This window comes from Sorex fumeus, unplaced genomic scaffold (genome assembly GCF_029834395.1).
Source record: "Sorex fumeus unplaced genomic scaffold, SorFum_2.1 ptg000078l, whole genome shotgun sequence".
Taxonomy (NCBI): domain Eukaryota; kingdom Metazoa; phylum Chordata; class Mammalia; order Eulipotyphla; family Soricidae; genus Sorex; species Sorex fumeus.
Window position 1 is genome coordinate 2,861,506 of NW_026606135.1, and position 14,324 is coordinate 2,875,829.

Sequence of the window (14,324 nt, forward strand, 5' to 3'; positions counted from 1 at the left end):
CAGAGGTGCTATCGGCGGGAAGGGGCTGGACAGTCTGGCTTCGGCCGGCCGGTGTGGGAGCCTTCTGAGTCTGCTCTTGCCTGCCTGTGTGTGCTGGCCTCTGGGGGGCCGGCCGTGGTGTTCGAGGGCTTTTTTCCCTCCGAGGACAGGGAAGGTTTGGCAGAGACCAGGGACAGTGCAGTAGGCAGCAGGTGTGTTCACCAAGCCCCACCACAGGGACAGGTGTCCCTCCTTCTTGATGCCCGGCTAGGGGACAGAGAGCACCTTGGCCCACCTGCCGAGTAGGTTCACCCCAGAGAGGTCACAGCCAAAGCAGCCTGCCCACCTCTAACCACACAGGCCAGGGGGAACCCAGAGATGCCCCCTTTGCCCATCCTGCCCTCAGGCCCACTAGCCAGACCCCCGTCTTACATAGGTCAGGGACTTCAGTTCCCCCCAACCCCAGTCTGCCCACCCTCAGGACTCTGGGCTTTCCCCAAAGTAGGCCTGACCACTTGGAAAGTGCTCCATAGCTGACAAAGCCTCTCCAAGTCCAGGCTCTGCTGTCCCGTCCCCTCTGCCCCGGCTACAGACAGGGAAACAATGGACACAGCCCCTAACCCCTTTCTCTCTTCCTCTCTTCTCTCTCTGTCTCTCTGTCTCTCTCTCTGTGCCACAGGGAAAGGTTTGAAACGGAACGTAACAGCCCACGTTTTGCCAAATTGCGCAACTGGCACCATGGCCTCTCGGCCCAAAGCCTTAACGTTAAAAGCTAAAAGGCTGCCTGGAACACCCCCCTCTCCCCTCGCAGACCCCTCTCCTCCTTAGCCCCATCTGGCATGTGACCCTGCGGTGATGCTTGAGAATGTAGAGCCGTGCTGGGGGCCGCCTTTGAGAGTCGACTCTAGCAGTTTCTCTCTCTGCTGGCCCCTGAGCTGAAGGCCAAGACACCCCCCCCCCCCCCGGGGCCAAGCAGCACCGACCCTCGCCCTTTCCACTCCCCCCTCCTTCAGTGTGACCCCTCCCGCTCCTCAAAGAGCCCAAACCTCTGCTCCTTAGCCATAGATGAGCCAGGGCATGACACCGTTTGGCCACTGTGAGGCTCCAGCCCCGGGAAACACTAGGTCTCGGCGCGAGTGGTCGCGTCCCCCAGCCTGGCCTCGTGCCTTCTTGAAGCATCCGTAGATCAGGGGCCCGGGAGAAGGCCCAGTCCTCGCTTGCTCCCACTGGTTCCTAGAGCAGTGGGCGGCTGGATCAGGGCCCTGTGCAGAGGAAGTGGAAGGCCCCGGAGAGGAGGGGGAGCCCCCTGGCTGTGGAGAGATGGGGCGCCCTATGCTGCGCTGTGTGCGACTCCCCACCCCCACCCCCAGTTCTCAATCCTGTACAGAGAAACTTGCGTGTTCCGAAATAAAGAGGATTTGAAACAAACCAAACCAGCCCCAGGCATGCTCTCTCTGTGTGCGGACCACCCAAGGGGGCTTGCTGGGCAGCGGTGCCTGGCAGCCCCTGACCCTGGAGGGCTCCGTCTCTGTCCCTCTCCCACCCTCACCCCAACCTGGATATCCCCGAGCTCAGGCAGGGAGGATGGCGACAGCTCCCTGCTTCCTCGGTTTGTGTGGCCACTGACCACAGGGCCTGCCTCTCCTCCCACCCCGGCCCCCACCAGCAGGCTGAGTCCTCACGCTCCTGAGACCCCCAGGATGCCGCTGCTCACACTCAGGTCTGGCTTGGAGCACAGGAGAAGGAGCTCTAAGGGGCACCACTGAGTTAAGGAGTGGAACGCAGAGAACTGTTGGGGACCCGCAGTGGGTGGAGGACGAGGAAGAGGAGGAGGAGGAGGAGGAGGAGGGAGAAGTGATAAACACAGATGGAGTCTCGCTCAGGTGGCAGGAGGTCCAAAAACCTCACCCACCTGTGACCTTGTCCCAGACGCGAGCACTTAACGAAGAGTCCAGACAGTTGTCTGTCCTCCCCATCTGCCCATGTCCCCCCATCTAGTGCTCAGCCCCCCACGAGTGGGGCTTGTCCCTTGGGGCTCTGCCACTGCCCTGCCCCACCACCTTACACCTCACGCCTGCTGCCTGTGCCTGGACCTGATTTCTGCCTCTGAGGAAGGGAATGTTGTTAATCCCATTTGGAAGAGCTGGGCAGGGAGACAGCTGTTTCAGGCTATGGGTCATAGCCTGAGAAGCTCGCCAAGGCCACTAGGAGCCTGTTTGCCCATCCATGTCTTGCTGCCTCTAGCGGCCTCACTCCCAGGCCCAAACCAGGGCTCAACGGATGCCCCTTAGCCGGCGGGCCAAGGGCAGAGGGCGGCAGTGTATCTTGGCATGTCAGGGCACGTGATGTTTGTCTGACCTTTCACTGAGACTTCTCAGACCCAAAGGTGGGACCTGCCTAGCAGAAGCAGTGCCAGTCAGGGAGAGTCCCAAGGTTGGCAGAGGGCCTGAGCCAAACGTTGAGAATTCGTGGCACCACAACCTCCTGGCCTGTCTGTGGAAGTCCCCTTGCCTTGCCTCATTGAAAGCTCTTGTCTGCTTGCCCGCCTGCCTGGTACCTTGCCAGACAGGCATCCTGTCAAGTCCTCTGGAGTGGCCAGCAGAGATGTCCCCCTTCTTTTTGTTTGCTTTTGGGGCATACCCAGTGATGTTCAGGGGTTACTCCTGGCTCTGCACTTAGGACTCACTCCTGGTGGTGCTTGAGGGACCATATGGGATGCTGGGGATCAAACCTGATTTGGTCACAGGCAAGGCAAGTGTCGTGCTCACTGCATTATCTCTCTAGCACCAGAGATGTCTCCCTTCAGCGATCTATGTCTGTTGGCATTAGTTGATGTGCCAAGCATGGCTGCTGTGGGTCCCAAAGGAATCAGAAGGAGCAAAGTGGCTGTGACTGGCCCCCGTGAAAGGCTGGAGCTGTGAGGTACAGAGACAGGGAGCACCCCCTCGGCTGGGGGCTGGGGGCTGAGGGCTGCTCTTTGAGATCAGTTCACAGGGAGCTTTCACAGTGAGGAAGCCTGGGCAGGGTCTCTGAGCAGAGGGCACAGAGGTGGGATGGGAAGAAGGGGGATCTCCGAGCCCTCTTTAGCCCATGTTAGCCATTTCTGGCTGGAATTGAGGGAATGTAGAGAATGCTGCGTTGTGTGGTGGTCTGGCAAGGGATTTTTTTTTCTTTTTGGGTCACACTCGGTGATGCTCAGGGGTTACTCCTGGCTTTGCACTCAGGAATCACTCCTGGTGGTGCTCGGGGTCCATATGGGATGCTGGGAATCGAACTTGGGTCGGCCGCATGCAAGGCAAACGCCTTACCTGCTGTGCTATTGCTCCAGCCCCATGGCAAGGGATTTTAACTGCATTCTGTTTGGTGGTTGTTGTTGGTAGGCCTTACCCAGCAGACCTGGGGGCTTCTCCCAAACTGCTTGGAGTCCGCTCCTAGTAGTGGTGCTCAAGGGACTCTGCAGCACCAGGGATTGAACACAGGACTCTTGCATGCAAGCATGCCTGCTAGACTGCTGAGATCGCTCCATGACCCTTCACTATATTCAGAAGCTCAATGGAGCACTTGAAGGTTTCAGGGCGCCGTTCTCACACTAACCTGTGGATATTCTAAGCCTTCCAAGTTCTCAGTGGAGTCATTAGCATAGGCAACACTGTCGGTGCATCCCTGGAATTGTGCAGCAAAGCATTCTTGCTGTGCTTGACGTGGTCAGGGCTGCCATGAGCAATAATTACCAGCGAGGTGGGAAGCAGCGTGAATGAGTTCCTGACCGTCAGACTGGTATGCTGCCATCACCCAATCAAAAGAGGTGTTAATATTCCATTCTCTTAACTAATACAATGCCATCATAGCAATTGCTCTCAATACCATCAGTAACAATACCCGCACCGTATCAACAGTTTCATTCTGAACCCAAAGATCACAAAACCTCAAGATGCAGAAGAACACCAATACCATCCCCCTCCCTTCCAGACCAAAGGACATCAACCGGGTCCCACCTTGCCTTCTACCAAGAGCCACCATACCAGAGCTGAGCCTACTGATGGACCTTCAATGCCAGCTGGGCTGAGGGAAGAGATGATCTGAAAAGGATTGCAGCCTGTCTTTTCTCCCTCCCCAGGCAGCCTTGCATATACGAGTATCATTGGTTTGGTTTGGTATGGTTCTTGCTTAGGTACTTAAAGTGGATTAGAACCAAGGTAGGAGACAGCTATGGAGTCTTAGATAGGTGGGGTGAGCTCACGAGTACCATCTTTAGGGCTGAAGCCAGAGCTACATAAGTTCTATACCTTAGTTGCTCTGTGATACCCCTTACTTAGGGCTTTTGGGGGTTTGTGGAACTTCAGACAGGACCAGTACTGACCTGGACAATAATCTAAGATCCTAATCAGGATGCTGCTTAATTCTCCTCCTACCTCATCTTCACCCTGGGTGCCTAGTATCTGCAGACAAAGGGGCTCCACCCAACAGGAACCCTAAGCAGCGGACTCATGTGTATGTCTGCTACCCAAGTTCTACAATAGATGGTGAATTTTCCTGTATCCCACTCCCAGCTCTAGCTTCACCCCTGATCCCCAGACCAGGATCACTTGGTGCTAGTATAGGGAGAGCCGGCCAGCTGCTCTGATGAGACTGAAGGCAAGAGTGCAGTAGAGCTGTTTGTTTCTTAGTCCTGCAGAGCACTAAACTCAGCATGGACGTTTACAGCCTTCCTGGGCTCGGAGACCCACTGGAAACATACAGTAAGGTCAGGGAGAAGCAGGTAAAAGAAACCAGGTGTCCTGTGTTCAGCCTGAGCCTGCCACACCTACCCACACTGTGGGGTGGGTCTGGGCAGCCAGCTCAGGCATATGGCATCAAGTTCCACAGCTACTTCTCTGCATGAGCTTCCTTCTCTCCCTCAGACCTCACCAGTTGGAGGAGAGCAATTCAGGGAGGTGCTGCCAAACAGTTTGTGGTTCACTTGTCTCCTGCTCCTAGCCTTTGTGAAACCTTGCACTTCCAAGTGTGGTCCTCAGACAAGCACATCAGCATTTCTTGGAAACCTGTGAAAAACGTAGGCTCGGAGGCCAGGGTGGTGCAGAGCAGAGCACAATGGTGAAGCACATGTCTTACTGGGTTCAGGGTTTGATCCCCATAAGCATTTCTTTCTCTCTCTCTCTCTCTCTCTCTCTCTCTCTCTATATATATATATATATATATATACAGATATGTGTATGTCTGCTACCCAAGTTCTGCAATAGATGGTGAATTTTCCTGTGTCCCACTCCCAGCTCTAGCTAGTATATACAGATACTCAGCCCCACTACAAAGCTACTGAACAAATCTTCCAAGCCGCATTTGAGCAAAATTCCCAGGCAAGTGCATCTGCATGTCAGAATCCGAGAAGCGTGGCGGTGATTAGGGTTCACACCCGTCTCAGTTCACACCCATCAGCAGCTGTGTGATGTTTCAGTAGAGACTGATTATCTCTAGAACTCCTGCTCTGCATCTGTGAAATGATGATCACGATACCAGGCACCTGGGAGGTGGAAAACATCAGATGTGTTGCGACATCAGGTGCACAGCTGTGCGCACTAGGCGTGGTGTGTGGTGAGCTCTCGTAGAGGGGAGACCACTGGTCTAGTTTTATCAAGTAGGGATAAATGCTTTTTGTTGGGGGAAGATTCTTCTTGACTCATCAGAGACGTTTCTTTCCTCCTCCCTGGGAGACTATTTGAAAATGGGTTCCGGCTTCAAATCCAAACGCCCCTGCAGTCTCGAGTCAGCTCCTGCTATCACTACAGATCAATCTCAAGAGCTTGAGCAATTGCTGTCTCTCCATCCTGTCCTCTAGTAGATAAAAGAGAATACCCACACAGAGGAATTAAAGACAGATGCCTGGCACATGGAACACAGCCAGGAAATGAATTCCACCTTCTGGGAAAAGCCCTTCCCACGCGTAAGAGTTGCGATAACCTGCTGCCGTTGCTGCGAATCCAGATCTTAACTCAATGACCCAAAGGAGTCAAGAATGTGCATTTCTGTGCTCCTCCACCCAATTTAACTTCCATTTGCTGACTACATCACAGGGGGCAGATGGCAAGCCCCTTGATTCAGGTTCTCATGGGCCTCACTTGCCCGGCGGGGTGTCTGGAGGAGAGGTGCTTAGAGACTGGGGCTGTAGCTCCTGGTCCTCAGTCATGGTCTAGCCAGTGCCTGCTTGTGTGGGGTATCCCTTCATCGTAGCTGTGACTCTGGTCCTTACTGGTGGAGCAGCCATCACCTTGTTCCCGATCACAGATGAGCAGATGCTGATGACAGGGCTGTACCTGTATTCCTTTTGGTGATGGGGCTGGGAGGTGGATATCGGATATGATGGTCTCCCTCAGGTCTGCCTGTCCCTTCTCTGTGGGCATGGGGAATCCTGGGGTCCTGACACTACCCCAGGGTTTACCCAAAACAAAGGCAACACTGACTCTTCTCAAATCCCTTTCCTGGTCCTGCTTGCCGAGATCTTTCCTGGCATGTTGCTTTCATCTTCATTTCAAAGACAGTATTTGCAGCTGTCAACAAGAACTTTGAAGCTCTGAGCCCAGATGCTCATAATTCCCAAGTCTGTGTCCCATAAATATCTTACCCTGGCTTTCACTAGAACCTTGGTTGATAATTCGACTTATCTTCTCTTCACTCTGGGGTCTGTTGTTTTGGGCATTTGACCGATGTCTGGCAGTGCTTAAGATTTACTGTTGTCAGACATAGCTCCTGGAGGTGCTCAGATGACCATACGAGATGCCAGGGATTGAACCCAGGTCAGCTGTGTACAAGGAAAGCACTTTACCCGCTATACTATTTCTCCAGTCATTGTGGATTTTCACAATAGATGCAGATAAAGAAAACTGAGAATATACACAAGAAAGCATATGGGAGCTTCTGTCAGTCTGGAGAATATTTCTGATGTTAGGGTGAGCTGCTATAGTTTGAGCCCTTCCCTCCTAGTGCCCTAGAGGGCTCCTTCCCTGCAAGGTGCCAGGGATGGCAGCAAGGCCTCCTCCATGGGAGGCTTGTGCACTGGACCTTTGAGCTAGCTTTTATTTTATATTTTATTGGAGGCTTGGGGAATCCTAGTGGTGCTCATGGGCCAAACCCTGGTGTCTTGCTCAGGGGGTGCTCCCACGTGGTATACCCAAGCAATGCACCAGGAGTAACCCCTGAGCACCACTGGGTATGGCCCCCAAACCAAAAACTAAACCATAAAATAAAATAGAGGGCTCTTTTTCTGAGCCTGGGGCCATTCCTTGGAGAGGCCCGTCTTGACCTGTTTCTTTCTCCGTCCCGCCTCATCAGCACCCCCATTGAGCATGCTCCAGTGTGTACCAGCCAGGCCGCCACCCCGCTGTTGCCCGCTTCTGCCCAGTCGCCCGCTGCTGCCTCTCCCAGTGCAACCTCGCCGCCCCTGGCTGCTGCTACTGCCTCTGCTGCAGCCCCTGCCTCAAGCCGTGCGGAGAGTCCCAGGTAACTGCCCGCCATGCTGGCCTGATTGCGGCTAAGAGGAGCAGGAGAGACCCTCGCCTGAGTGCATCTGCTGGCAGCTGCATCCGGCCCTCCAGAGGCCCATCCAAGGTGGCTAGAGGACGCTGGGGGTCCTGACAAGCCAAGCTAGCATTGTGTGCTGCTCAAGGGGCAACGGACATGGGGGTGCATTTCCAGGGAGCACACGGGGGCAGGGAACGTAGGGGTATATTTCTAGGGAGCACAGGGCGTGTGATCCTCCTCAGAGCTACATGTTCTAGTGAGAGAGGTTAAAGTCACACACACACACACACACACACACACGCGCGCGCGCACGCAGACATGCACACAAAGGGAGACTATGTCTATTTTTCTGGCACTTGGACCAGGGTGCATCCCTGCATACTGAAGAAGTCAAGGAGTTCTCCATGAAGAAGGGCATGGACCTAGGAATGGCAGGTCGTGGGGCAGAGTTCACACATGAGTGCCCCCAACCCTCTACCCTCTCCTCCTCTAAGGGAGGAACATGCTGACTGCAGTGCAGTGGACTTGAAATATACTGTCAGTAATCTTCAGAAAGTGAGTAAAGGGCCAGGGAGATAGCTCAGGGGTTTGGGTCACATGTCCTGCAAATCAAGAGCCTGATTTTGATCCCTGATGCCAATTGGACTCCCCAAGGACTGCAGGATGCAGCCCTAAGACACCTGACTCACGTGTGGTTGATCCCTAGGCCAAACAATGGCACATCCCCAGGCTGAGTGCGTAATTGTTCAGTCCAGCTGGGTGAGTATCACCCATCACCAAAAGTGACCCCCAGACCTCCTGAGTGGTGCTTGGGAGGCTCCCCCACACCTGGCAGAGAAAGTGATTAAAGGGTATGGCCCCCAAACCAAAAAATAAATTTAATTTCTCCAAACGTGCTTCCTCCTCTGCCAGGAGGTTCAAGGCAAATTCTGTTTTATAGGACCGGGATAGGAAAAGAGTTCACAGACCACTTAGCAATAGAAAGACCCACGAATACTGTATTGCTACCTGTATTGCTACCTGTACTATGATACCTGCCAAGTCAGGGAAGGAAGGGAGAAAGGTGTGGGGGGAGGCAGGGTACTCAAGGAGAAGGTCAGGCAGGTCATCCCGGAGAGCAGTGGGGTAACAGGCCTGGTGCCCCGCTGTTTCCAAGCTGCACGGTGCAGTCAAGCTAGTGTTGGGGTCAGAGCCAGCCAGTGTCCCAGGACCCACCCCTGCACTATCCTCACATGGCTTTGCTGGAGGCCACACCTCTCCTGATGGGGCTGACACTCACGGAGCAGCCCCAGACAGGGCAAAAGGTGGGCCAAGCACCCTAGGATGGCACATTGCACTCTGGGCCTCACAGTGACCCAGGTGGTGCCAAGTCCAGACTTGGTCCCACTCAAGGGTGACTCCTGCCCTAGACTGCAAGGGTCATCAATTCACCCTCACTTCCTCAGCAGGCCAGATTCGCTTCGACGGAGCCAGATGTGTAGCGGAAGGACGAAGGACCAAACTGGAGGGTGATGAGCATCCCAGATTACATGGGGGAAGCCCCCGATGTAGTGGCCTCCAGGCAGTCTAGCCTAGTCCTTGGAGCCCCAGACTAGCTCCTCTCCCTACACGTGGGCTGGGAGCAGGTGGAGCTAGAGCTAGGGCATCCAGGAGGAGGCAAATGACCTGCAGGGGTCTCACAATTCTTGCTGTAGGTCTTAAGCCTCTGCTTCCTCTCCCAACACCAATCCCTGACATGCTATCTTTCTCGGGGGCCACCTCTGGCCTTTTCTCACCACAGGGGAGGCTGGTCACCCAGGAACACAGCCTCCCCTATTTCACTGGTCCTGCCGGGATTAACAGAGAAGGGCAGGCAAGCCCTGGGAGGGGAGGCTGGCAGCCTCCACAGGTCATTTAGCAGGGCAGGTCTGAAGGCCACCCTCGGCCCAGGCCTCTTCAACCTTGGCACCACACCCGCCCTCCACATCCCACTTAGGGTTCTTAGGTGAGGTCTACCCACCCCCTGACCCACCAAGAGGAAGATGCTTCATTAGCATCCAAATCTGTCACAAAGGGGGTGGATGGGCCAGCCGTGGGTTTGTTGGGCTACTGGTGGAAAGCAAGCAGGAAAGGCCGACAGAAAGAAGGTGGCCTATCCGGGGGCTCATTTCTTTATCACCCCTTTTGCCCTAACTATGGATATGGGGTCTCCACTGGGATCTGAAAGAGACATAGACCAGGGAATGTTCTGCAGGGGTTCATTAGCTTTATTTAGGGCTTGGGGAGCGGGTTAGGGCCAAGCCTACCAGTGCTCCAGGACCACCCCTAGCTCTGTGCTCGGGGATCACAGAACGGACACAGAGTGGTGCTGGAAATCAAACCAGGGTCAGCCACCTGCAAGGCATTATCTGTCCGGCTCTCATGAAAGTGAGAAAAGGCGAGTTGGGTGGCTCACACAGAGTTGAAATCGGGAAACTTTGGATGAGATAAGGTTGTCTTCTCTACCAAGCTCTTTAAGAAGAGAAGTCCATCACTGGATATCCTTGAGGGCGATGAACTAGAACACTCCCCCTCCTCAACATCACCCCCACACTCTGTCCCTTTGGGTCCCCTGGTCACCGGATCACAAGTATGAACAGGATGTTCTAGGTGTCTTAGCAATTTACCCAGTGGAAGGGAGACTCCGAGTTTCTCTTGAACCCTCCCCGGAGCATTACTGCCCAGAAACCAAAGGCTTTGCTATGCCCTCCTGCAACTGCATCGAGGGGAAAGAGGGCAGATGGCCTGAGGCCGTGAGATGCCCCCGAAGGTCTGCAGGGCCAGGAAGCGACCGTCTCCAACTCCACTCTCTCCTGCCTCAGCCTGGCAGACTCTCCCAGGGGGAGAAGAGTTTTCTGCCCCCCTAGCTAGCAGGGCTTCCCTCCCTCCCCCACACGTGTCTGAGGCGTCTGCAGCTCTAACTGGACTCACCCGGACTCAGCTGCCCCCAAGATCCTCAGAGGTCGTTCCTTCACACTCCTGGCAGTGCCCCAGGGACACCCGCTCCAGGTTTCTACCTCCCAGAGTCTCCGGCTTGTGACTGCAGGCCTCAGGGCCTGGTGGAGCTGTCTGCTGGCAGCTAACTCTTACCCCTTGGTTCCAGGCCCCAGGCGACCTCTCCAGCACCGGCCACTCAGACCTACAGTGAAGCCCCTGCGGCCCCTGCACCCAAGCCCCGGGTTGTCACAACTGCCAGTATCCGGCCTTCTGTCTACCAGCCAGGTGAGTGGCAGGGTGGTCCCGGAGGCTGTTTGCAGAGAAGGGGCAGGTGCTTTGGTGGGGGCCAGGGGTCAGTGAGGTCCTACTATTGAGTGAACCTGCCTTCCTCCCACTTTGGGCCAGAATCATCTGCGTGTGCATGTGCATGTGTGTGTGTGTGTGTGTGTGTGTGTGGTTGGCGCATGTGTGTGCATTTGTGTGCATGTGTGCCCATGTGTGCGCAGACACTTCTAGGATCTGTGCTGGCCACGGGAGGATAAGTGGGCAAGGCCTGGCAGGGATGGAGCCTTCCAGCTCTATAGGAGAAGAACATTCCTGGCTGGGGATTTCCAGACTCGCAGAGAAGGTCGAGAAGCCTGAAAGGAGCTTGTTTCTCCAGGAGCCTAGGTCTCGTTTAAGCCACAGCACAGGCAGCTGTGGGCTCTGGGGAGAGCTTATGGGTCTCAGTGTGGTCCCCAACCAGCTGCTTAGCTAGGTGGTGTTTGACTTCCATGCACAGAGTGTGGGCCGCAGAGTGGCAGGCACGGGGTGGGGGTGGGGGGGGGGGGGCCAGGGCAGGCGGAGCTTTCCTGCTGCTGTGCCATTTTCTCAGGTAGACACTTTCATCACTGCCCAGGGCCTCCTTGCAGGGACAAGGGCTCAGACCCTCCTTTGGAGGAAAAGTTGGATGTGTTCTCAAGAGCTGAAAGGCAGTTTGGTTTGTTGATGTTTGTTTGTTGGTTCGTTTGTTTTGGGGGAGGTCACACCCAGCAGTGCTCAGGACTGAATCCTGGCTTAGTGCTCAGGGATCATTCCTGGCAGGGCTCAGGAATCAATCGTATGGAGTGCTGGGAATCGAACCCAGTTTGAGCATATGCAAGGCACGTGTCCTACCTGCAGCACTAACACTCTGGACCCTGAGAGGCAGTTTTCAAACTGGCTTTCACTCCACCTGTCACCTGCCCATCTCTGTTTAGTGAAGCTAAAGACTCTCTGGTAAACATTTTCCAGGTCAGGGAAGGTTTTTTTGTTTTTTGTTTTTTTTCATCCTCAGAATATATCCACACAAGGGCTCCTGGAACCCACCCTGGGTGCTGATATCACCATCCCCTCCTTCCCACTGGATTGTGTCTCTGAATTCCACGAGGGCAGAGTGTTGGAGACTTTTTTCTATTGTATCCCCAGCCCCTGCCTCAACCCTGGCACCGAGAAGCTGCCCAGAACAGTAGTGAAAGAAGTGAACAAGTAGTGAAAGAATGTCAGGAATGAGTACCGTGAGGAAAGCAATCTGTGGGGTGGGCATGGAGGAGCTGTGAGCTATGCTCTCTGGTGGTCCAAGTCTCAGGACTAACATCACCAGGGTCCCCAGTGCTGCTCCTTCCATTGGTGGGTGAGATCAGACATGAGGCAGACACCAGCTTGCCCTCGAAATTGTTGTGCTTTTGGTGGCTAATTCAGGTCCGATCCCTGGCACCCCATATGGTCCCCAGTGCACCGCCAGGAATAATTTCTGAGTTGCCAGGAAAATTTCTGAGTTCAGAGTCAGCAGTAACCCCAGAGCATCACCAGGTGTGACCCCCCATAAAAAAAAAGCAAAAAGAAGAAATTGTATTTTCAGACTACTGTTCTTTACCAGCTTTCTTGAATGTAATGGAATTGGTGTTGCAAGTCTACGGTCAGAACAAACAGTATTAGAAACTATTCTCCCCAGGACCCAAGTACCCTCACCCCTCATTTGTTACATACAGGCCCATTTTTTTTTTCATGTGGCAAAACTGATGCAGTTTCAGCTAGTCACTGGTTCGGAAAGAACGAGGCAGCTAATTCTACCGCAGGGAATGAGGAATCTATTGTCACATGAGAGACTTGGACAAGCAGCCACGGCCTCAGAAACATGTCAAGTTAGGGAGAAATGAGGAATTTCACTGTGGCTGGAGAACAAGCGACATAACACTGGAGACAAAGTGCAGCAGGTTAGGTGCTGGCAGAGTGATCCCTGAGCGCTGTTTTGTGTGGTTCCCAAACAAAAACAGAACAACCAAGGCAGGAACGGGACTCAGGAAGGGTCTTCTCTTTTTTTTTATTATTATTATTATTTTTTTTTAGTGAAACACCATGAGGTACAGTTGTAGATTTACAATTTTTTGTGCTTGGGTTTCGATTATACAATGATCAGATACCCATCCCTCCACCAGTGCCCATTTTACACCACCATGGATAAAATCCCTCCCACCCCCATCCCTCCCATCTCACCCTGCCTCTGTGGCAGGGCAATCCCCTGTGTTCTCTCTCTCCTTTTGGGTGTTGTGGTCTGCAAAAGAGGCATTGAGTGGCAAACATGTTCAGTCCATAGTCTACTTTCGACATGCATCTCCCCTCCTGGGAGGATCCTCCAAACACCCTTTATTTGGTGCTCCCTTCTCTATCTGAGCTGCCCTTTCCCCTAGAATGCCCGGCTGGCCTCTAAGCTATGGAGTAATCCTCCTGGTGTTGATCTCAGCTATTCTTGGGTATTAATCTCATACTTTGTTACTTTATATCCCCCAGATGAATGCGATCTTTCTATGTCTATCCCTCTCTTTCTGACTCATTTCGCTTAGCATGATACTTTCCATATTGTACCACTTGTATGTAAATTTCATGACTTCATCTTTTCTAACAGCTACATAGTACTCCATTGTGTAGATGTACCAAGGTTTCTTTAACCAGTCATCTGTTGGAAGGGCCTTCTCTTTGGGGGGAAATTTGATTTGATGTGCAGGGCAGAAGAGTCAGGACTAGCCCCCTTTTGATTAAAGGCAGACAGACCCTTCTACAGACCCTTCTATGCCAGAGGTTGTTGTAACTAGAAATCTTTCCTCTCCCTCGCGGGCACCTGACTATCTTTGTTCTGGGGGACCAAGCAAAGCTCCTAGCCCAGGAGGTGCCCTCCTCGGTCCCTCTGCTGCGACGACCTGATGTCCTGAGGTCACAGAGCCCCAGGATAGGGGCGCAATCAGGAGCAATTGGCAAAGGTGAAACCTCCCCGGAAGCCGGAGGTTGCAAAGGATGGAAAGAGCTCAGGAAGCTGGAGTGCCCGGGGTGGGAGGGGCCGGAGACTGCACAGCTGGGCCGGGCGCGCTCAGAGGGGCTCCCCAAACAGAAACAAACACACACCAACAAACAAAACGCTTGAAAAGAGGGAAGAGGGTAAGGAGCTGGCACGACGAAATCTCTACCGCGACACGGAGAGCCACAACTTCCGTCCCGGCGGACGCCCCGCCTAGGCGGATCCTTCCGGGCACCTTCCGGGGCGGGTCCGGGGCGGGTGCTGGTGTGTGTGTGTGTGTGTGTGTGTGTGTGTGTGTGTGTGTGAGAGAGAGAGAGAGAGAGAGGTGCATGTGTGTGTTGGGTGTGATGGTTGTATGTATATGTGTGTGTTGAGTGTGATGGGTGTGTATGTGTGTGTGTGTGTGTGTTGGGTGTGATGGGTGTGTGTGTGTATGTTTGCGGGGGTTGTGCTTCCCAGCTCCGCCGCCCGACACTTCTCGGTTGACCCGCCAGGAGGCAGCACGAGCCCGGGACACCTCCCCACCCCTCCCACCCCACCCCCTTCTTCCCGCACCCGGGCTGCGGCC

At 54.2% G+C, this 14,324-nt stretch overlaps 1 protein-coding gene across 4 annotated transcripts in view; it reads left to right on the forward strand.

Annotated features, from left to right (window-relative positions):
• Nucleotides 1–14,324, forward strand: part of LDB3 (LIM domain binding 3) — a 72,885-nt gene that overhangs the window by 33,651 nt on the left and 24,910 nt on the right. For 3 of the 4 annotated variants that reach the window (XM_056130473.1, XM_056130475.1, XM_056130472.1), the window contains 2 exons: nt 7,303–7,470; nt 10,613–10,731. In XM_056130473.1, the coding sequence (XP_055986448.1) occupies nt 7,303–7,470; nt 10,613–10,731 (287 nt within the window). Of the gene's footprint in view, nt 1–658; nt 1,399–7,302; nt 7,471–10,612; nt 10,732–14,324 lie in introns of those variants that run through there. The other variant, XM_056130474.1, reaches the window with a different exon arrangement.